Genomic DNA, 23,764 nt, shown 5'->3' with positions numbered 1-23,764 from the left:
AAAGCAACTAGCATGTCAGCTGCTGAAAGCTGTCTGTAAATAATGCTGAATTTTCTCACTATTACCACGATTTGAACAGTCGAGCGAAGATTCAATATAAAGAGAAGAGAGATGTATGTGGTTTTGACCCGTATTATTTAAAAAAGTCAGACTTTTCTGAAGATAAGACGCTTCTACTGACCATCGAGTACCCAGATATCGCGTTCTATCTGGTTCGGCTGCTGAAGAATCCAGTCCGACCTTGGACGAAACATAGCCCATGTTCTGAGTGGGTGCCCAGTCTGGATTGTTTCTATCGTATAATTTTGCTAGCGCTCCTAGAAGCGAAATGGTAATACACAAATGGTGTTAAAATTATAACAATGACTGAGTGAACCACGACAAGAGAGAGAACGCTCATTTTATAGCAAAATTCGAGTAACACGAAATAAAATTCTTCCATGATATTATCGAGAAGGCTTTTGAATCTCACCCGAGATAAAATGAACGCTACAAAGATGAGCTGTTTTTGGTTTTAGCCTTTGTTAGATCAGCCGTGCCGACGTTGTTCAGCCGTGCTTGTGTCCTCTCCGTACTAATCCTCAGAGTTTCACGGAAGGAATTTAAAAAAATCGGAACGTGCCACGGTGACGAGTACGGTTGTGACCATGACCATATACACAGAGACTCAGGCTACATCCACACGACAACGGCAACGAGATTTTTTTTTTTTTTAAAATATCGTGTCCACATAGGCAACGGATCAGTAAAATTTCAGGTCCATATGGCAACGCAACGCTTGCTGAAAACGATGCAACACACATGCCACACCTCTACGTGCACTGTAAGACGGTCCCATCGGAGACACCAGAACAATAGAAGAAGTAGACGCATGCGCATAAACCCCTTCTTCTGTAGCATTAGCCACATAAAGTTTTGATTATTAATCAGTAGCGTAAAACGAAAGACGCGGAAAGAGGAATGAATGGGGTAGATGGAAGCCGGTACGCCAACATTCTGATATCCTCCAGAATTCTTTAATGGTCCGGAATAAATTGAATGCTACATGTTGATGGATTACTTTGTTCTTCTACGCCCTTTTTGAGGAATGTATTGTCGGACTTAAACCAACATCTGAAGAGGTGAGATCGCTCCTTTTTTTTTTTTTCCTATGTTTGATGGCGGGATTGTTTTCGGAAAGCGCACGGGTGGTGCGCGGTTTGGTACTGCTTCTGCAGTGTTTGGACTAAAGACTCTGCCCTAAGGGCTATTCTCTCACACTCTCTCTCTCTCTCTCTCTCTCTCTCTCTCACTTTGCACCATTACACAATAAATATTCGCAGTGAAAATATTTTGTAAGCGCGTTTCATGAACCAAGTTATAGGATTTGTTGACAACTCGCATCGAGTTCGTTACACTTCTACCCGGCGTGAAGCACTGACAGTCGTGGTTGTGACGTCATCGTAAACAAATCCGTTCTACTCATCCAGACGACTTCGCAACGGCGCCGTTGCCAGATTTTTTCACTCTGGAACCCGTTCTCAAAAGATTCCGTTTTGGGGCACCCAAAACGCCGGTGCCGTGTGGACGCCAGGCCGAAACGATAAACAATTTTATCAGATTCACCTGAATCCGTTGCTGTGTGGACAGGGCCTCAGATTGTTGGCGCGCCTGCGTCTAAGACGCACTATTTCGAATAATGAACGCGTTGTCGAGAGGGGCGGGGCCAATATGGACGCGAGCATTTTATACCCTATTTGGAATGTTTCGTGGCGTATTACTTGACTTCATGGTCTCAATATCGAAAATCTTGCACAAATATGCAACTTCCAACATAATTATCTGGATATTCAACAGATTTCAGCCTCGGATGAATTTGTTTTGACCACCGCCATATTGAATATACATCGGACCCGTTCGTGTATTTACGCCGCCCCGTTTGTAGCGTCCCAAGCGAGTAAAACCTGATCCAAGTCTTTCGCTAGGTGGCGTCTTATGGTCTATGTACGAATATTCGAAAGAGACAAGAAAACATGGATAAGAAAAAAAAAAAGAAAAATACATCTGTTTTGTCATTCTTTGGCAGAAAGAGTGCATTCACCTGAAAAAACTGATACCCCGATACCCAAGCTAATTAGTCATACTAGATTTACAACAACTACTACTGCAACATCAACTACTACAACAGCAGCCACTACTGCTACCACTGCCACTATCATTAGTATCAGACATTATTAATTTTCAAACTTCATAGCCTGAATTTGAACCCAAGATTGAAGATTCAGCATCCCATCTGATTCTCTGAAATTAGAAGTAGAGATGATTAGAGACAAGCAGAATTAGACCGTCACAGCATGCAAAAAACAAACCCATTCTTGTGCTATAATTTACAAGGAGGAGATAATATAGATGTGATATATAGTGGCCTGTGGTTGAATTCCAAAATATTGCCACTGATTAAACAATATCTCAATATATTTGGTTGAAGCATTGATTTTTGTCATCTACATTGCTTCATATGGCTTCTAATACAAAAAAAAACCAGAATTGAGAAGAAAAAAACAGCCCCTGGGCTGCCCCAGCTGTTCATTGGGCTCGCTTCGCTCACTAGGTTCACTTCAACTGAAGGATAATCACTGGGCCCCCCCATTGTAGAAATGAGCCCCTGTTTTTTCCCAGGAGGGGCCCACACTGCAAAACAATCCGAGTCTCTATACAGCACAAAGATATGGCAGCGCTAAAAGAACGCTTAAAGCAGTTCTTTTAGCAGACTATACTTTGTATGGAATGTCGCTTGACCCCATGTTTGTATGGACCCTTTTCACGTGACGTCACGACAAACGCGGCCGCCATTTTGGACATGTACTACCAGTAGTTTACCACAGCCAACATTGAGGAACGGCAGCAAAGAAAGTTTTTACTTTCAGCAAGACTTCCATCATGCCACTATATTGTTGTGCACCTGGATGTAGTAACCATCAACAAACAAGGCAAGGTTTATCATTTTATCGGATCCCGACGGAGAAGATGGATAGCGGCCATTAACAGGAAAGATTGGCAGCCCTCGGCATACCAACGCTTGTGTAGTGACCACTTTGTTGGAGGTAAGACGCATAAAATTAGCCAGAAAAGGCATTACATTGCTGTTAACATTCTGTGGCGGCGAGTGTGTAACCAAATAGGTTAAAATAACCCATTGTAACCTCTTTGTTCTTCTGTAGTAGTAGCTATTGTTGACTAGCTAATGTCAACAACATAGTAGCTAGTATGTTACTGTAGCAATGTTTACGTTCAGTCATTTGGATGACTGTTAAAACCTTTCAGTCTCAAGTTTTTCCTTTACTGTATTTACTAGTTTACTGTAATTATGATCCGGCAGCTATTTACACCGGATCCAGTGTAAATAGCTGTCGGAGCCAACGTCCGAGGTTCCGGAGCGCGCTCCGGCTTGCTCCCCCTCAAATTAAGCAGCGCACTCCGGCTTGCTCCCGGCTTGCTCCCGGAGTGCTCCGGCCGAGGTTCCGGAGCGCGCTCCGGCTTGCTCCCCCTCAAATTAAGCAGCGCGCTCCGGCTTGCTCTCGGAGTGCTCCGGCCGAGGTTCCGGAGCGCGCTCCGGCTTGCTCCCCCTCAAATTAAGCAGCACGCTCCGGCTTACTCCTGGAGCAAGCCGGAGCGCGCTCCGGAACCTCGGACGGAGCACTCCTGGAGCAAGCCGGAGCGTGCTCCGGAACCTCGGACGTTGGCATGTAGTGTATGGCGATGGGTTTTTAACGACATAGGTATACAGATCATGTGGGCCGAAGTCAGGTAAAGACGAGGGCTTCGTGTACTTCCGTACGTCAGTGAACAGTCCTGGTGGAAGCAGGTAAACGTCGTTCTCTAAGCCTGCTAACCTCAATTTTTGCAAATACCTCTCCCTCTGCTCGCCCTGTAAATGCCCTACGTCACTGGATAGTGAAGGTGTTTTCTGCATCTCGCTCCTTTTTCTTTTATGTTTTTTGTTTGTTGCCTTCCTCGCATTCAAACCGATTCGAGCCGAAGTCCACTACATGTCCAAAATGGCGGTCGTGTTTACGAAGGTCACGTGACTGAAAAGGGTCTATATCCACCAACATGGCCGACATCCGGGTTTCTATTTTGCTTTGACGTCACTTCCAAGTCAAGGATACTTAGGATGCAGTGAAGCATGACAGGACTTGATTTTTGGCTTTAATACCTGAACACAGCTTCCTGACTTATCCAAAGCCTTTTTAATGCTGTTTTTTTTTTTTTTTTTTAAAAACAAGCCAGCTCTTAGCCTGTGGCTGACTGTGTTAATCGGTAACCAATCGACACACACCTTGCCTGTGGTATTTGTAGCATGATGTGTTAATTTTCCAAAGGAACAGTGCGTAACGGTTTACAGGCGTCTCTTTCACGTCGTCATTAAGTTGCAGTGATGGTTTTATTTTTAGATTCAGAGGACGTGAAGCAGGCAGTGATGGTGATGAAGGAGGAAGAGATGGTGAGCGAGCGCACGCAGGCATTTACCACAGCCAGGAATCTTTTAAACGCAGGAGCCGACGCTGTGGAGCGGATTATGAGCTCCTACAAGGAGGTGAGATGCTCCATGATGTCCTAAAGGTGGTGGTATTGGGCTGTTACTAATATTTAGTAGCAAGGACTTGGTGACGTTTACAGATTCATATAGCTGTAGTTCTTTTATTTATTTTCCATCTCATGTTAGGTGACGGAGCTAGCAGGCTACACGGCGCGTGTGTATGAGATGTTTGATGTTTTTGAGGAGGTGCGCGTTGGTGTGTATCGCCGATCAGTCGAGGACCCACAGGGTACAGAGAACCGTGGCGGTTCACGTGAGGTGAAACATGGTATGAGGTTGGAGGGGCCGCTACATATTCGAGGTGAGGTTTTGTTCCGTTCGCTGGTTTAACTTTATTGAATTATATTCCTATACATGTTAATATACAAGTGTGTGTTTTATGCATGCAGGTCAAGTGATTGACGTGGAGCAAGGCATCAGGTGTGAGAACCTGCCTATTATCACACCCACAGGTGATGTGGTAGTATCCAGCCTCAACATCAAGGTATACACACCTGACTACGCGATCTGTTTTTACACGCTTTAGGGCCCCCGTCACACTTATTCAGAATTGGCAGGAATCAAGCAGAACCAGCCAGAATGAAAAATTTTTCAAAATTCGTGCCACGTTCGAGCGGGAATTTCAAACTGACCAATATTCTTACAGCTTTGTAAGAATGCTGTTCGAATACTTAGAACGTGCTTCAAACCCGCCTCGAATGATTCTTGCACATTCCGGGTGTACTAGCTTTCGAATGCAGTTCAAATGTAGTTGGAACACAGTATACCTTGAATGCTGTTAGAATATTAAGAATGCACTTCGAATGCCGTACGAGTGCGGTTCGATTGCTGCCTGAATACCACCTGAAGTCTGGTCAGAAGGTGCCTCGAATGCTGTACGAATTCACCTCAGATGCAGTCAGAACGCTCCCGGAATAGCCGCCGAATAGGTTTTGAACGTCTAAGAATTCAAAGAGAATGCAGCTTGAATACTTAGTATGTACTATATCCTGGAATATACAAAGAATTTTAATTCCGACGGCATTCCGGCTCATTCGAGGCACATTCGGGATATTCTGGCAGGATTTGAAGTGGCTTGCCATTTCGATTTTTCCCTCGAACGCGATCGGAATGTTTCGAATGCTGTTGGAATGCCGTAAGAACATTTTAGAATGCAGTTAGAATACACTTCGAATGCCGTTCGATATTTCTCCTCTTGGAATGCACCTCGAATGTTTTGAGCATGAGCAAAACATTCAGGACGGCCACAAGAATGGGCCCGAATGTTTGGAATGCAGTCAGAATTTTTAGAATGCACTTCGAACATCCTGGAATATACGAAGAATTTTAATTCCGACGGCATTCCGGCTCATTCGAGCCACATTCGGGATGTTCTGGCAGGATTTGAAGTGGCTTGCCATTTCGATTTTTCCCTCGAACGCGATCGGAATGTTTCGAATGCTGTTGGAATGCCATAAGAACATTTTAGAATGCAGTTAGAATACATTTCGAATGCCGTTCGATATTTCTCCTCTTCGAATGCACCTCGAATGTTTTGAGCATGAGCAAAACATTCAGGCCGGCCACAAGAATGGGCCCGAACGTTTGGAATGCAGTCAGAATTTTTAGAATGCACTTAGAATATCCTGGAATATACAAAGAATTTTAATTCCGACGGCATTCCGGCTCATTCAAGGCACATTCGGGATATCCTGGCAGGATTTGAAGTGGCTTGCCATTTCGATTTTTCCCTCGAACGCGATCGGAATGTTTAAAATGCTGTTGGAATGCCGTAAGAACATTTTAGAATGCAGTTAGAATACACTTCGAATGCCGTTCGATATTTCTCCTCTTCGAATGCACCTCGAATGTTTTGAACATGAGCAAAACATTCAGGCCGGCCACAAGAATGGGCCCGAACGTTTGGAATGCACTCAGAATTTTTAGAATGCACTTCGAATATCCTGGAATATACGAAGAATTTTAATTCCGACGGCATTCCGACTCATTCGAGACACATTCGGGATATTCTGGCAGGATTTGAAGTGGCTTGCCATTTCGATTTTTCCCTCGAACGCGATCGGAATGTTTCGAATGCTGTTGGAATGCCGTAAGAACATTTTAGAATGCAGTTGGAATACACTTCGAATGCCGTTCGATATTTCTCCTCTTCGAATGCACCTCGAATGTTTTGAGCATGAGCAAAACATTCGGGCCGGCCACAAGAATTGGCCCGAATGTTTGGAATGCACTCAAAACGCAGTCAGAATTTTTAGAATGCTCTTTGAATATCCCGGAATATACGAAGAATTTTCATTCCAGCTCATTCCGCCTCTAGTGTGACTACCCTATTACTAATAGGCATATCAGGTGAAAATTCAAATTCAATCCAAATTTCTTGAAGCTGCTCAAATTGAATGCTGAGCAACTTGCTTTTTACAGAGTTAAAATGTTTATCCGTTCTTGAGATCTTACAAATCAAGGATTGAAGAAACGGCGTAATTTTTCGAAAACTGCCATAATAATATGTATTAAGGCCTCTGCATGCTCTTGCGACAAAGCTTTCGCAGACAGTTGTAATTTATCGTTGAGCGGGGAGTAATAGGCGTGCGCGATGTTATTCACCGCTACAACGCAAGGGGGCGCGAAGTCACGAAATCGCTAGGAGTAGTTGGTGGGTGTGGTTAGTGGAGTGTTTATCCTCCGGTTACTTATAATGACTAGAACTGGAGTCGTATAGATGTACGTACTTCCTCACTTCCTCGATCAACCGCTCTTCGTGCTGCTCCATCTTGGCTCGTGTTTTTAAAAATGGCGGTCGTGAAAACAAACCAAACCGGGAAAGTAGGGAAGCGGAAGTGCGTGTACAGCGGATGTAGAGTGGACCAATCAGAGCCCTCTTGTCTGCGACACTGTCTGCGAGGCTTCTGCGGTGGTCACAATTTTTGGGAGGTGCGCGCAGAGCGTCTGCGAAGGTGGGGGGGCTACGCAGACGCTATCTGCGACACCATCTGCGAGGACTGCGTTGTTAGCATAAATTGGCCTTTATGCTCCAAAATGGGCCTCATTAACGAATGAGATCAAATGGGTTTTTTTTTCTTAATAACTCTTAATTTTTCAACATATTTACATGGCAAGCACATAGATGATTGTATACTGAATACAAAGTTTAAAAATTAGTAAAAAAAAAAAAAAGTTATGCAAATGTGTATTCAATTATTATTAATTATGCTAATAGTTTTAAACATTAAATCAGTACACTTTCTTCTTCAAAGTTTCACTAAATGGCATTATTTGTGCAATATAACTGATCTTAACTCTCATTTATACATCACAAAGAAGGATAAATCAATGTTAATTATAAAACATGCATAAATAAGCATTAATTCAACAATTAACGTTTTTTTCCGCAGATGAGCCACTTCCAATAAACAGTTCAATGACTAATTGAACTGAAATTGACACTCGTGTTTCTGACTTCCTTTTTTTATTTTTTAATTTAAAATATCATTCCGACCACTATGGCACGGTGGTGTAGTGGTTAGCACTGTTGCCTCACAGCAAGAAGGTCCGGGTTCGAGCCCCGTGGCCGGCGAGGGCCTTTCTGTGCGGAGTTTGCATGTTCTCCTCGTGTCCGCGTGGGTTTCCTCCGGGTGCTCCGGTTTCCCCCACAGTCCAAAGACATGCAGGTTAGGTTAACTGGTGACTCTAAATTGACCGTAGGTGTGAATGTGAGTGTGAATGGTTGTCTGTGTCTATGTGTCAGCCCTGTGATGACCTGGCGACTTGTCCAGGGTGTACCCCGCCTTTCGCCCGTAGTCAGCTGGGATAGGCTCCAGCTTGCCTGCGACCCTGTAGAACAGGATAAAGCGGCTAGAGATAATGAGATGAGATTCCGACCACTAAGATCTCAATATTATTCATCAAAACAACTACAGTTATATTCTAAAATAGTTATTTATTTACATGAATCAGTTTTATTTGAAAAAATAAGTAGGTAAAGCTATGAAAACTTGCCTCTGTCTCCTGTGAAGCATAACGTCAAAACTAGCAGACAGAAAATTTTGCTGAATACTTCGGCAGAAACCGTGAGAGCAAGAGACACTGAGCTCTATATAAAATCTGGAGAGCTCATAGGCTCGTCAGAGTGACGCTATCTGGCTGCCATCTTACCGTTCGCATCGCATGTATTTGGTTTATATGTTAAACCGTCATATCTGATCAAACTTGCCCCAAGAAAAGTATCTCCTGACCCCCCCATGACCTCCTCTTATTTTTTTCAACTTTACCCACATTCCTTAACATATCTTTATAGCGCTCACCATTATTATTGGTTTTTGTTTTTTGTTTTTCCCTCCCCTGAATGGTTCTTTTACTAGTATAATTATTTTTACGGAGATTATTTCAGTTTTTCTCTTATACAGCATATCTTTCTCTTTCTGTATAGTAGTTCTTCCTTTATTTCTATCCATCCATCCATCCATCTATCTATTTATTATCCCCTGCCAAAACGAAGTTTGGCGGGGGGTGTATAGAAACGGGTTCCGTCCGTCCGGTCACATTTTCTTTTCCGGGCCATATCTTTAAAACTACTGAACGTATCTTCATGAAACTTTGTATACAGATCTGCTTGATGTGTATAAAAAGTTTAATGAGGATATCTTCAGTAGTTTTAATGTGAACTGGTGCCTCTTGCTATTTTTGGATTTTTGAAAAAAAGTTTTGGGTTTTTTTTCTCAAATTTTTACATAAATAGATTTTGACTTGGTTTCTAAGAGCAATGTTGGTTTCCGCAGCATATATCCAAAACTATTCATGATACAGATTTGAAACTTGGTATACATGTTAACAAGGTGATGTAGATGTGCCTTTTCATACTAAGAAATTTTAAGTTTTCATGTTTCCATGGAAACAATTTCAGACTTGGTCTTAGGGGTAGGTTTTGTTTCCGGAGCAGAACTTGAAAACTATGAGTGGTCCGGTCTTGAAAGCTGGTATATGTGTTGATTTAAGTAATGTATATTTGCCTTTTGATACTAAGAAATGTGATAAATTTTAATTTTTAGCTCACCTGGACCAAAGATCCGGTGGGTTTATGCCATGGGTCACTGCTGAGGTCGGTGTAAAGAGGTAGGGTTGGTTTCCTGCAATGGAACTTGAAAAATGTGACAAATAATATCTTGAAACTTGGTATATACTGTAGGGTGGGGGATATAGATGACTTTTTTTTTTTTTTTGAATGGCTCTTTTACTAGTATAGTTATTTTTACGGAGGTTATTTCAATTTTTCTCTTATACAGTGTATCTTTCTCTTTTCGTATCATTCTTCCTTTCTTTCTGTCTTTCTATCTAGCTATTTATACTATTATACCAACACAAAGGCTGTTCAATACTTCCTTTCTCTTTAGGACAGTTGTTGAAACAGGATTGTTTGCCATTTTCACTTCATTCTCACAGTCGTGTCTTAACAGTATTTATTGGTCACTGTCTCAATATTCATGCAGCTTGCAACCAATATGACCAATAAATATTGTTAAGACACGACTGTGAGAATGAAGTGAAAACGGCAAACGACATGAGAAAACAATCCTGTTTCAACAACTGTCCTAAAGAGAAAGGAAGTCTTGTATAGCCCGTGTGCTGGTATAGCTAGATAAGAGAAAGATGCACTGTTTAAGAGAGAAACTGAAATAATCTCCGTTGAAATAAAAGAGCCGTTCAGAAAAAAAGATCAGAGACTAGACTGGAAAAAAAAAACAGTGAAGGGGAGCAGTATAAAAATGTGTAAGAAATGTGGGTAAAGTTGAGAAAATAAGAGGAGGTCTTGAAAGGGGGGGAAAAATGTCAGGAGATTACTTTTCTTGGGACAAGTTTGATCGGATACAATGGTTTAACACACAAACCAAATACACGTGATGCGAGTGGTAAGATGGTGGCCAGATGGCTTCACTCGTCTCTACAGCAGGGAATAGGCTATGAGCGCTCCAGATTTTATATACACTACCGTTCAAAAGTTTGGGGTCACCCAGACAATTTTGTGTTTTCCATGAAAAGTCACACTTTTATTTACCACCATAAGTTGTAAAATGAATAGAAAATATAGTCGAGACATTTTTCTGGCCATTTTGAGCATTTAATCGACCCCACAAATGTGATGCTCCAGAAACTCAATCTGCTCAAAGGAAGGTCAGTTTTATAGCTTCTCTAAAGAGCTAAACTGTTTTCAGCTGTGCTAACATGATTGTACAAGGGTTTTCTAATCATCCATTAGCCTTCTGAGGCAATGAGCAAACACATTGTACCATTAGAACACTGGAGTGAGAGTTGCTGGAAATGGGCCTCTATACACCTATGGAGATATTGCATCAAAAACCTAGTCTGGCTAACGCGACTTCAAAGCTCTGCGAGCATTTGGTCTGGCCAAGATATTAAGCCCAACCGTTTCCCAGAGCCCGTGGTTGACCCGCCTCCCTGAAATGCCTCAGTTTGCTACTGGTCGAAGCCAGAAAAGGCTGTGACGAAGCTTAAACCAATCACATCACTCTTTCCTCTGACGTATGTGACGCGACAGGGCTAACCGGTAGATTAAACTCTTACCGAAGCCGGTCGGGAGCAAGGCGAAAACGTCCTTCCTTTCAATAAATACCTCCAGGGCTGCTCTTTGCTCCGTTTTCAATGAGAACTTGCTCCATGTTCGTAATGTTTCTAGTGAATGAAGCGCTTCCGGCATAGATTCTGTAAACAATCTATGGCTTCCGATCGCAGTTCTACTACGTCAGTGCCTTGAACACGCCTCTACCCAGGGCCGTTGGAGATGCTCAAAGTTGATTGGCTCCCGATTTTTCGGGAGCTTGGAAGAGCTGTAGATAGCTTGCCTTGCCAGACTAAGCTCGCAACAGGCCCTCGTGTTGCGTCACACTTAGGATGGGCGGGCCCAGGCTACCAAAAACCAGACATTTGCAGCTAGAATAGTCATTTACCACATTAGCAATGTATAGAGTGTATTTCTGATTAGTTTAAAGTGATCTGTATTGAAAAGAACAGTGCTTTTCTTTCAAAAATAAGGGAATTTCAAAGTGACCCCAAACTTTTGAACGGTAGTGTAGAGCTCAGTGGCGAGAGAACATCCCTATACTGTAAAAGTCATCTGATTGATATTCATGAGTAATCCAGTCGGAAACCGATCAGAACAGAGAGAGAGCCTGACCACTTTCCCGTGACTCAAAAAGAAAATCACCGGAACGTCCCGCGAACACAGTGTGTGCTCTTTTTTTTTTTTTGTACCAAATTCAACCTGCCGTTACTCCTAAAGTACTGAACCGATCTTAACGAGAAATTTCTTTGGAAAGCAGAAATTATATTATGATGATTATATTCACGATAGAAAATAGTTAAGAGTGAAGCAGTGACAGATTTGGAAACTTGCATGACCGTCTGCAAGCGCAATTTTCACAGCACGGCCAGCGAGCGTCTGATCTGCCTCTTACTCGAACCAGGGCTGATTTTCTTGACCTGAGAGAGTCTGTTATTGATACGAAATTATTTTTAAACCTTTATGGATGCGGTCACTTTATCAGGTGCAAGGGTATGAGCTTGGGGAAACAAAGTACAACCGATTTCTCTTTAAAATAACAGGTCGTGAGTGTGTGTGTGTGTGTGTGTGTGTGTGTGTGTGTATTAAATGTATAATGAGTGAATATAGCATTTCAGAAAACTTTAAAGTTCGTTTAAAAGCTAGCCCTAAAAAGTATAGGTAGAAGGTAAATTAGTTTCCCGTTAGTTTAATGGTTAATGAGGCAGGAAGTTTATATGGTATTGTCTAGTGAACTGTTGCTAGAGACTTTGTGGCTTGGCCTAGTTTATTTGAGGTGCCGTGCGATGCATATTTCCGAACTCAAGTCTCCGTTGATGGGTCTAAGCTTGTTATTTATTTTAAAACTTGACCTGCTCCTTTTCTTGAGGAACCTTTTCAGTGTTTCAGGGAGAACGTAATAACTTCTAGATATGCCGAATTAGCTGGTTAAAGACACCTGAAGTCTGAAATGTGCCTGTGGCAGAGTAGAGCATCACCTGAACTGAAACAGTGCATCAAAGCATCTCCTCTGCAGCTGCTGATCATTTTGCGTTTATTCATTTTGGTGGCTGCGTTTATCCAAGGTGCTTCTGGACCTTGCTCAAGCATGCAACACCACTTGTACCACCACTGCCATTACTGGTGGTTTGCTTTAAAAACGTTTCTTTAGAGCGGTCGCCATGTTTCAATGCATTTTTAAGGAAAAATGTCAAGCCTTTAATTCAAGTGTTCAGCTGTTAGGGCAGATTCTACCATAACAGAGGCCAGTTAAGTCCCATCTCCTTAAATTGCTGAATTGATTATTTTGATCATTCTGTTAAGTTTTTCTAGTAGCATTTGGGGTCTTGGACATTCACAGTAAATTTTAGGACAGTAGTCGTGGTAACTAATTAATAAAAGCCTGACATGACAGACATGCTACATGACAATAGAAACACATCGGTTTCTATCATCAAAATCTGACAGACAAACTAACGTCTACCATCATATTCTGACAGACACTCTAGATGACAATAGCAACAAAACTGTTTCTTACATTATTAATCTGACAAATTTAGTAATAATATTAAATATCTCATCACTAGAACCAAATAATAAAATAATATATTGAAATAAAGATAAAATTTATTTTCAAAATTGAAATATCAACAATAATTGTCAGAACAGTGACGATAGACACGACTGTGTCACTTTCGCGGGGAAATAACACATTGAAATGGCCTGTCGGCTGAAAGGGTCGCAAGTGGCTCTGATTTATCTCAACTTATGATAGTTTTCCTCCAGAAAAATTAAAATATGAATGCACAAGGGGCGGCACGGTGGTGTAGTGGTTAGCGCTGTCGCCTCACAGCAAGAAGGTCCTGGGTTCGAGCCCCGGGGCCGGCGAGGGCCTTTCTGTGCGGAGTTTGCATGTTCTCCCCGTGTCCGCGTGGGTTTCCTCCGGGTGCTCCGGTTTCCCCCACAGTCCAAAGACATGCAGGTTAGGTTAACTGGTGACTCTAAATTGACCGTAGGTGTGAATGCGAGTGTGAATGGTTGTCTGTGTCTATGTGTCAGCCCTGTGATGACCTGGCGACTTGTCCAGGGTGTACCCCGCCTTTCGCCCGTAGTCAGCTGGGATAGGCTCCAGCTTGCCTGCGACCCTGTAGAAGGATAAAGCGGCTAGAGATAATGAGATGAGATGAGATGAATGCACAAATATATTCTCAATGTTTCTATCGTCAAAAATTTCTATCGTCAGGATAGCTGACTGAAAATCTTACCTTGATTTATTTGATGAAATCTAGCTGTCAGAACTCCAAGTCTTGCCCGGAAGTAAATGTCTGCTGTCACAAAAATCATGCGCAGTAGAATTTCCTCTTTGCGTCAGTCAACATGTGCGTGGTGAGGGCTTGAATTTTGCTATCGTCAGGTGCATTAGACTGACAGACTGACGATAGCATTTTTTAAAAATAATTGTGGGCTTCTCTTGTGAACGAAATAGTTTTTTCGCTGTTAATCTATTTCAACTCTATCTGTTGACACCCAAAAATGATAAAGCCTGCTTCCACACGATAACTACCAAAGATCCATAATGGCCGAGTCTATCGTCAGGTCATCTGACAGAAATTCACTGACGATAGCAACAGGGATAATAAAAGTGATTTTTAAAATGGGAGTTATGTCTGTCAGATATGTCAAAGAAATAGAACTTTATTCTTTAAAAATCTTTTATTGGTATACTCGGTGTATTTTTAAATGATGTGCTGTTTTAGAAGACCAAATACCATATTTTCAATCTTGAAAATATTACCTCACTGAAAAAAGGGCAAGAAAAATTTCTTATTTTGTGGGCAAGTGGTTAATGGATCCAGTTACGGTAGAATCTGCCTTAGTACAGTCCACAGAGCAGTGACAGCAAATCAACAAAGATGCGGGACATCTGATTAACAGACAATTTAAGGATAAACTCTTACGTTTTTCTGTTCATTAGGAACACACAGGCCAGAAATTTGCCAATTATTCCTGTTAGTCACTTCAGGTTAGATTTGAAAACCATCCATCCAGTCAATTATTTTGTCGGTTCCATGCAAATGTTATTAGACAAAAAAAAAAAAAAAGGCGGAGACGCACCTCATCAAGAAATTCAGTTTCCATGAATATACAAATTGAAAAGACCCTAATCCTAGATGTTTTACCCCCTTAACCCCCTCCCTTCCTTCCTTATCCTGGTGAACCAATGCTGCAAGCAGCTGCATACTGAAACCTGACTATTACCCCTTTTCCACCAAAGCAGTTCCAGGGCTGGTTCGGTGCCAGTGCTTAGTTTGGAACCGGGTTTTCTGTTTCCACTGACAAAGAACTGGCTCTGGGGCCAGAAAAACCGGTTCCAGGCTAGCACCAACTCTCTGCTGGGCCAGAGGAAAGAACCGCTTACGTCAGCGGGGGGGCGGAGTTGTTAAGACCAACAACAATAACAAGACCGCGAAAGATCGCCATTTTTAAGCAGCGAGAAGCAGCAGCTGTACAAACGCCAAGTCATCTATTATTATTATTGTTGTTGTTGTTGTTGCTGCTGCTTCTTCCGTGTTGTTTTTGCTTCGATATTCGCGCCAAGGTTTAAGCAAACGTAGCGACGTAACTGACGTATACAGCGACGTAATGACGTGGCACCAGGAGCTATGGAAAAGCAAACTGGTTCTCAGCTGGCTCGCAAGTTGAACGAGTTGTGAACCAGCACCGGCCCCGAACCAGCCCTAGAACTGATTTGGTGGAAAAGGGGTATATGATGTACAGTACTGTGCAAAAGTATTGGCACCCTATCATTATTATTTTCATGCAAACTTTATTTTATGACTTCTACATTATCGAGTCAGTACATAAACATTTCAGCGTTCCAAGCGTTCATTTTCCAGCCCAAAATTAAACGTTACAGGGGAAATAAATTTTTTTTGTATCTGAGCAGCATCTTGCACAAAAGAGCACTTTTCAGATTTAAAAAGAAAACATACTAACGAAAGCAACTGGGTTTTGGTGCAAAATTACGACACGAGTGTGACAAAGTGTCCAGAAGAACTGTGGCTGGTTCTGGAAGATGATCAGTAAAACCTACAGCTCATTTCCTTATAAAACTGCGCTCATTAGTATTTGTATCTGACACTACTTTTAAAGCAAAGGGTCGTCTGACACCAAATATTGGCTTTGTTTCATTTATTATGGCTTACTGCTTACAGTATTTTTTTTTAAAGCCATTTTTGGCCTACAGCATTTCTTTACACATGCCTAAGACTTTTTCACTGTACTGTATATTGACACAGTAACACTTGCTTGTCATCTGCTAACTCTCACTCTTCAGTAACACTGCCACTTTCCTTTTTCTGCAAAATCACTGCAGTGACACTTTTTTTTTTTTTTTGCCTTTGAGCAAACTCAAATTCATTTCCTTAAAAGGATCTAATCACTCGACACAAGTAAGGACTAAAACACGACAGCAGACAGAAAATAATCAGCGACTACGGTTAGAGCCGCTGTCAGAAAATTGATCAGCACTTTCTGACCAATCTGAATACAGAATTCAACAGCTCTGTGGTATAAAGCAATTATAATTATTATGAATTATCTGACCCACTGTGGTGGAAGAGGAAATAGTCCAGAAATGTAAAACGGCTGTGGAATCCTGGGAAGCAAAATGACATTCAAACCCAACTATATCACTAATTACTGATCGCTCGGTGTTTGCACAACATAATTGTAAGGATTCTCCGAATTTAGTTTTTTTTGTTGAATTATAGTTTAATCCATTTGTATGTTGGTGTTGCTGTTCCATCGAGTCTTGTTTTCTTAATGATGTCAGTCATTCTACACCAGACCGTCTTGTGAATAATCATGTTTCCTGTTAACTTCTGGGAAGCAGGCTTTGCACTTCAAAGCCTGATGCCTTCTGGCTCATTGCCTGTTTGCCAGGAACAATGTGTTGATTATTCCCAAACACCGCCATCCCTCTGGACTCACGGGGACAGGCCTTCCTGTGATGACACGCTGTTCCGCTGAAGCGTTAAAGAGATCGCATCGCTAATAACCCTCCATGGCTTGCGTGCAGCAGTCATCTGCCACCCGCGTGACTCAAAGCTGTTTCCCACAATGCATTGTGAGACAGCCTTAAACAGCACCACGCCTCCCCTTTTTATAGATACAAGTAGAGATTTGTAGGGGAAAAAAGACAGTGATATCATTAAAGAGTGCATTGAACCGTGGCTACCGTTTCCAGACGACTGTGTCAGGCTGACAGATAGTGACACTGCCAAGGAATTAAAAGGAGGGGTACAATTTCTATAATTTCTTCGAGCAAGTCAAGGAATCACTGAAATGCTCTTGTAGTTCTAATGTGTGACAACCGCTTAGACAGGTTTGCTCAGTCTCGAGTTAGGAATTGTATCAAGGCTTGAACCCTGATGCGTTTCGGCCACAAGAGCTTTCATAAGGTCAGGCTTTGATGTTAGGTGTGAAGGCCTGGCGTTGCAGTCAGCATTCCAGTAGAACATGTTCCAGTGAAAGGAGACCTTAACGCTACGGCATACAAAGACATTCTGTACTTCCAGCTTTGTGGCAACAGTTTGGAAAAGAGGGCGTAATAGTCAGGTGTCCACATACTTTTGACTATATTGTGTGTATGTGTATATACAGGTAGTCGTCAACTTACGACTGCGTTTGGTAACGACTGGCCGGTCGTAAACCGATCTGGTCGTAAGTCGGCCTATGTTAAATGAACGTAAGTATATTGTGATGTGTAATGATATTGTAATCATCTTAAAGTCTTATTTTATCAACATTTTCTTTTTTCATTACCTTGGCTCATTATTTGGTTTAAGTCAAACACTGCATACGATACTGCGTACAGTACAATTCGTTTAATATGTGCAAAACAAAAAATACGAAATACAGGAGTGAAAAATAGAAAACATATTTTAGTTTGAAACATACCGAAATACAAATGTAAAACATAGCAAAATACAAAATTTAGTGACCGCTGGCATCACTGGTGCTTGGCTGTGGGTCGTCTACGTCATCATCAGCTGTTGCAGCGCTCGGGCTGGCGGGAGGATTTGCTTGTTTCATAAACCAGGAGCTGGGGCGGAAACTGTATGACGGAGTGCGCGAGGGAGCGTGAGAGAGACTGCGCATGTGCCTGGAGCTGGGGCGGAAACTGTTGTACGCGGCGAGAGGCGCTGCCGGGAGCTGGGGTGGAAACTGCCGTACGCTCAGCTAGCTCTGCTGGGAAACACTTGCCAGTCATAACCAGACGGTCGTAAAGTCGATCGGTCGTAAGTCGCGTAGGTCATAATTCGACGACTACCTGTATATGATTTTCAGCAGGACTCTGGGGAAATATATACACACACACACACACACACACACACAGGGCTTTCCCCAAAGCATGGAAACGCAGTGCTCCACCGCGCTGTGTGACATCAGCGCCACACTGTCACTTGCACACCAAAAAAAAAAAAGCCATAAATTGAATAATGCAGAGTGCTTTCCGCACCTAAATATCTTCTATTCTCCTCTGAAAATGAGTAATAATTATCGAAATAGGAAGATATTGTAATGTATAGGTCTAGACTATCCTGGTACTCAACCCAGAAGTGAAAATAAAGGGTTTCGCTGCGTCCACTGACTGCCATTCAAAACCATACTTAAAACCACACTCTAGGCGCTGGTTGCTAGATGGCGCTGTTGCGTGAGTTGACCTCAATTCTGTTCCTGGCGTCCTGGAATTGTAAAATGAAGAGGCGCACTACGAAGTGTTTCAGTTTTGCCCCTTGCATATTTGACAAGGTAAAAAACTAGCCTGGCTAACGCGACTTCAAAGCTCTCCGAGCTATTGGTCTGGCCAAGATATTAAGCCCAACCGTTTCCCAGAGCCCGTGGTTGACCCGCCTCCCTGAAATGCCTCAGTTTGCTACTGGTCGAAGCCAGAAAAGGCTGTGACGAAGCTTAAACCAATCACATCACTCTTTCCTCTGACGTATGCAACGCGACGGGCCTAACTGGTAGATTAAACTCTTACCGAAGCCGGTCGGGAGCAAGGCGAAAACGTCCTTCCTTTCAATAAATACCTCCAGGGCTGCTCTTTGCTCCGTTTTCAATAAGAACTTCCCGTTGAATGCTTTCAATACAGCATCTATGCATAATAGATGCGGAAGCGTGAATGAAGTGCTTCCGGCATAGATTCTGTAAACAATCTATGGCTTCCGGTCGCAGTTCTACTACGTCAGTGCCTTGAACACGCCTCTACCCAGGGCCGTTGGAGATGCTCAAAGTTGATTGGTTCCCGATTTTTTGGGAGCTTGGAAGAGCTGTAGATAGCCTGCCTGGCCAGACTAGTAAAAAACAGCAAATTTAATAATGTTGAAGAATGTTGTGTCTAAATTGGCCCTAGATGCCAAGAGAATGCACCATTTTGAAGTCTCTAATTTCAGAATTTTCCAGGGGAGCATGCCCCCGCACCCCCGTAGCAACCTTCAGGGCTCTCCGGACCGGGCCAGCCCTCATGGGCTGGGCTCTGCATCAGCAGCACCGCTCAGATATTTTTTCTGGGGAAAGCCCTGTTACATACACTACCGTTCAAAAGTTTGGGGTCACCCAGACAATTTTGTGTTTTCCATGAAAAGTCACACTTCTGTTTACCACCATAAGTTGTAAAATGAATAGAAAATATAGTCGAGACATTTTTCTGGCCATTTTGAGCATTTAATCGACCCCACAAATGTGATGCTCCAGAAACTCAATCTGCTCAAAGGAAGGTCAGTTTTATAGCTTCTCTAAAGAGCTAAACTGTTTTCAGCTGTGCTAACATGATTGTACAAGGGTTTTCTAATCATCCATTAGCCTTCTGAGGCAATGAGCAAACACATTGTACCATTAGAACACTGGAGTGAGAGTTGCTGGAAATGGGCCTCTATACACCTATGGAGATATTGCACCAAAAACCAGACATTTGCAGCTAGAATAGTCATTTAGCACATTAGCAATGTATAGAGTGGATTTCTGATTAGTTTAAAGTGATCTTCATTGAAAAGAACAGTGCTTTTCTTTCAAAAATAAGCACATTTCAAAGTGACCCCAAACTTTTGAACGGTAGTGTAATAAAAAAACACTTAAACAGTTAGTAAGTCACTCTAATACATGATGATGATAAAAAAAAAAACACTGTCGATAAAATAAACGTTAAAAAAAAGAAAAACAGAGCCTAATTATTTACTATAAAAACTTTCACTGCTCTTTTAAATTTCTTAACAGTTGACAGTGATTGATTATCATCCGGTAAAGAGTTCCAGCTGTGTAGACACGAGGTTTGAGATCTTAACAGACCCCAGTTGGTGTTGGATTGAACGGTTCTCAGGATTATTTTTATTGCGTGGATTGTACTTGTGGAAGTCTGTGGCTTTAGAGAAGCTTGACTGTATCTTCAGATGCTTTATTATGCATGTAAAGACAGCGATGGAGTTCTCTTCGTTGAGAAGTCCAGCCACTTGAGTTCTTTGAGTGTGTCAGCAGAGGACGACCACGGTGACCGATTCAGAGTTAATTTTGCCGCTTTATGAAGTATTTGGTGTGACTAGCTTTAGCAGAGAATGCATATGGGTTGTTTTACAATCAGGGTACGCAAGCTAAAAATCACATTTAACACTTATTATCTTCAATATTAAAAAGCTTGACTAAATAAACTTGGTTGTTTATTGTAGCCCTGTGATAGCTCTATTTACCATGCAAAAAAAATTTGGTGATAACATTATTTTTGGTGGCGGCACGGTGGTGTAGTGGTTAGTGCTGTCGCCTCACAGTAAGAAGGTCCGGGTTCGAGCCCCGGGGCCGGCGAGGGCCTTTCTGTGCGGAGTTTGCATGTTCTCCCCGTGTCCGCGTGGGTTTCCTCCGGGTGCTCCGGTTTCCCCCACAGTCCAAAGACATGCAGGTTAGGTTAACTGGTGACTCTAAATTGACCGTAGGTGTGAATGTGAGTGTGAATGGTTGTCTGTGTCTATGGCCAAGTTTACATTAGACCGTATCAGGGCTTTGAACCGGTTCAAGGAACGAAAACGAAAACCGGGAACTTTTTCTATTTCACATGGAACAGAAACGAAACCAGAAACTTTATTATTTTTTATGTTCTGGAACAGAAACGCTTATTAAAAATAATGGTAACCGGTTAATACCGGTTTTTATTTCGTTCCTCAAAGTTTCCGTAGCCTACAAATAAAAAAGCCATTCTCCTCCTGTGCAAGTTTCTATGACCCGCTGGGGTTTACTTCCTGTGTGACGTTCGCTGACTGAATGGAGAGCGCGGGAAGGTGGACTGCTATCACGTCTCCATGTGATAATAAGTGAATTACTGAGTGTCTGAGCAAAGAAGAGCCTGAACGATGCAACCTCCCTATTGGCTGTTTGTAAAAATGTATCAGTTGTTGCCCTTCCCACGGGAATCATCGCGGGCTCGAGAGACGAGACCTGACGAGTTAGTTCGTTGGTAGCAGAACAAAATGTCTGGACACAAATCGGGTTTTCAGAAAAGGAAAGAAAATAAACGGAGGGTTGAAAATACAAAAAAGGAGGCAGAAAATGCAAAACGAGTTTTAAGGTAGGACAAATGGTTACTTTTCTGAGGCAGCCTGCCGTGGCTGCAGGCTTTCAGTTGTCATTGAATGGTTACTTTTCTGAGGCAGCCCACCGTGGCTGCCTGCAGGCTTATTTATTATAGCCCATTTAGTTAAAATAGTTGATATAAAATGTTTATAGTTATAGTTATGTGATGGTTGTCCTGATTTAGACTGGTGGTTTTTTTTGGGGGGGGGGTTGTGCGATGTTGCACCCGGGTCCAGATTAGGGCAGAACCGGCCCTGGCTACATTTCAGGTGTAGTTTGTTTTATGTATGTATGTACTTGCATAGATGTGTACTTGGTCTTCCAATATGGCGCCTAACAAAATCTCGCAGCGCGGTGACGTCATGCGGTAGCCCTCTATAGGGCCTGACTAGCCTTTGGTAACACACTAAACGAATTATCTTTCATTTTTGGCACTTTTTCTGTTTGTGTAGATGGGAAGACATACTGAGAATCCAAATCACCAACATTTGAAATAATAATTGTTTTGAATTATTTCTTGTCTTATTTAATGAAGGTTGTAATAGAATTAGCCTACATTTGGCTTAAGCTGGATGAGACAGAGACATAATTTTATAGCCATTTGTTAAACAGCTGACAGGGAACGTAATTAACCGTTCCGGGAACGAAATTTTTTTGTTCTAACCGGTTCGGGAACGTCTATTTAATGGTGGAACCCAAAACTGGAAACGTTAAAATTCCGTTTCTGTTCGGAACGAACCAATAGGAAAAAAATTCTGGTTCAAAGCCCTGGACCGTATCAGTCTCGTTTCCTTCGCGGATGCACTGTCCGTTTACATTAAAACGCCTGGAAACGCCGGGAAACGGGAATCCGCCAGGGTCCACGTATTCAGTCCAGATTGTGTCTGGTCCGGTGCTGTGTAAACATTGAGAATACGCGGATACGCTGTGCTGAGCTCTAGCTGGCGTCGTCATTGGACAACGTCACTGTGACATCCACCTTCCTGATTCGCTGGCGTTGGTCATGTGACGCGACTGCTGAAAAACGGCGCAGACTTCCGCCTTGTATCACCTTTCATTAAAGAGTATAAAAGTATGAAAATACTGCAAATACTGATGCAAATACTGCCCACTGTGTAGTTATGATTGTCTTTAGGCTTGCCATCCTTCCACTTGCAAGTGGTAAGTGACGCGCATGCCCGATATGCACTGAGATCACATACACAGCGGCTCAGTCCCGAATTACTGCTCGTGCACTTCACTCGCGCGCTCTGTGAGCTGCGCAGGGCCGGAGTGCGCACCCTCCAGAGGGCACTCGCTGTTCAGGGCGGAGTGATTTGGAGCGCAGGATGCCTGCGGAGCCGAGCGTATCCGTGTATTGGCGTTGCTGTGTGCACACTAATCGTTTTAAAAACGTTAATCTGATGATCCGCTGATACGGTCTAATGTAAACCCCACCTATGTGTCAGCCCTGTGATGACCTGGCGACTTGTCCAGGGTGTACCCCGCCTTTCGCCTGTAGTCAGCTGGGATAGGCTCCAGCTTGCCTGCGACCCTGTAGAACAGGATAAAGCGGCTAGAGATAATGAGACGAGATGAGATTATTTTTGGTGAATGTATGGCAATATATGTCATATTTAGCAAAATTACTCGTGTCATTTAGAAAAAGTGCTTTTTTGACCACCGGTAGCTCCAAAAGGGATGCACTTAAATCATTCTTTATACCATAAAACAGATATTTGGTTCCATATCAATGGAAACATAGTTAAGTTTTAATGTTGAATGCCAGTAAGTTTTCAGACTATTTTGATCAAATTAGTATGGAATTGTGTCAACAAAAAATGTCCTCTCCGAGACAGCTAATTTTTCAATATAAAATAACATATCTAAAATGATTATTTTCATCCTAAAATGTGGTCAAGATATTGGGACATAAATATTAGAGACAACTAACACAAAGCTTACAGCCTTATATTTAAAAGCACTATGGAAGTAGTGGATTCTGAATTGTCAAAAAAAAATGTCCACTCCGAGAATCACTTCATTTGTTTCTCCCAGCCCTGCTTAAAGCTACACTTAATCTTCTTTATCTTATAGCAGATTACACAAAACTACCATACACGCATGTCAAAAAAATTACCTGAAATCTGTTCTTTAACTTGTCCTTCACTTAAAAACTGGTACAAGAACCAGTTTGAATCAATTTGAATTTTGGACCCCTGTGACACAAACTTTGTACCCTGATTGTAAAACAACCCATAATGTTTTATTCACTTATTCCTCTGTCTTTTTTTTTTCCCCTTGTCTTGTTTTTCGTTTTGGTATGTGTGCGCATGAAGGTGGACGAAGGAATGCATCTGTTAATCACAGGCCCGAATGGCTGTGGTAAGAGCTCGCTGTTTCGGATCCTGAACGGTCTGTGGCCTGTGTACAGTGGCGTCCTGTATAAACCTCCGCCGCAGCACATGTTCTACATCCCACAGAGGTAGGTGCAGCTTTTTATAGTAAACCTCATTAATAGTATGTAAGGCAAA

The 23,764-nt window shown here is 42.4% G+C and overlaps 1 protein-coding gene across 1 annotated transcript in view; it reads left to right on the top strand.

Moving 5' to 3' along the window:
* abcd1 (ATP-binding cassette, sub-family D (ALD), member 1) overlaps window positions 1-23,764 on the top strand; it is a 49,077-nt gene that overhangs the window by 9,635 nt on the left and 15,678 nt on the right. Inside the window, exons 3-6 of the mRNA XM_060932437.1 lie at window positions 4,434-4,576; window positions 4,706-4,880; window positions 4,969-5,063; window positions 23,570-23,715. Of these exons, the coding sequence (XP_060788420.1) occupies window positions 4,434-4,576; window positions 4,706-4,880; window positions 4,969-5,063; window positions 23,570-23,715 (559 nt within the window). The remainder of the gene's footprint in view (window positions 1-4,433; window positions 4,577-4,705; window positions 4,881-4,968; window positions 5,064-23,569; window positions 23,716-23,764) is intronic.

This window comes from Neoarius graeffei, chromosome 10 (assembly GCF_027579695.1).
Source record: "Neoarius graeffei isolate fNeoGra1 chromosome 10, fNeoGra1.pri, whole genome shotgun sequence".
Classification (NCBI taxonomy): domain Eukaryota; kingdom Metazoa; phylum Chordata; class Actinopteri; order Siluriformes; family Ariidae; genus Neoarius; species Neoarius graeffei.
Note: the sequence above shows the minus strand (reverse complement) of the source record. Positions and strands in the feature narration are given on the sequence as shown.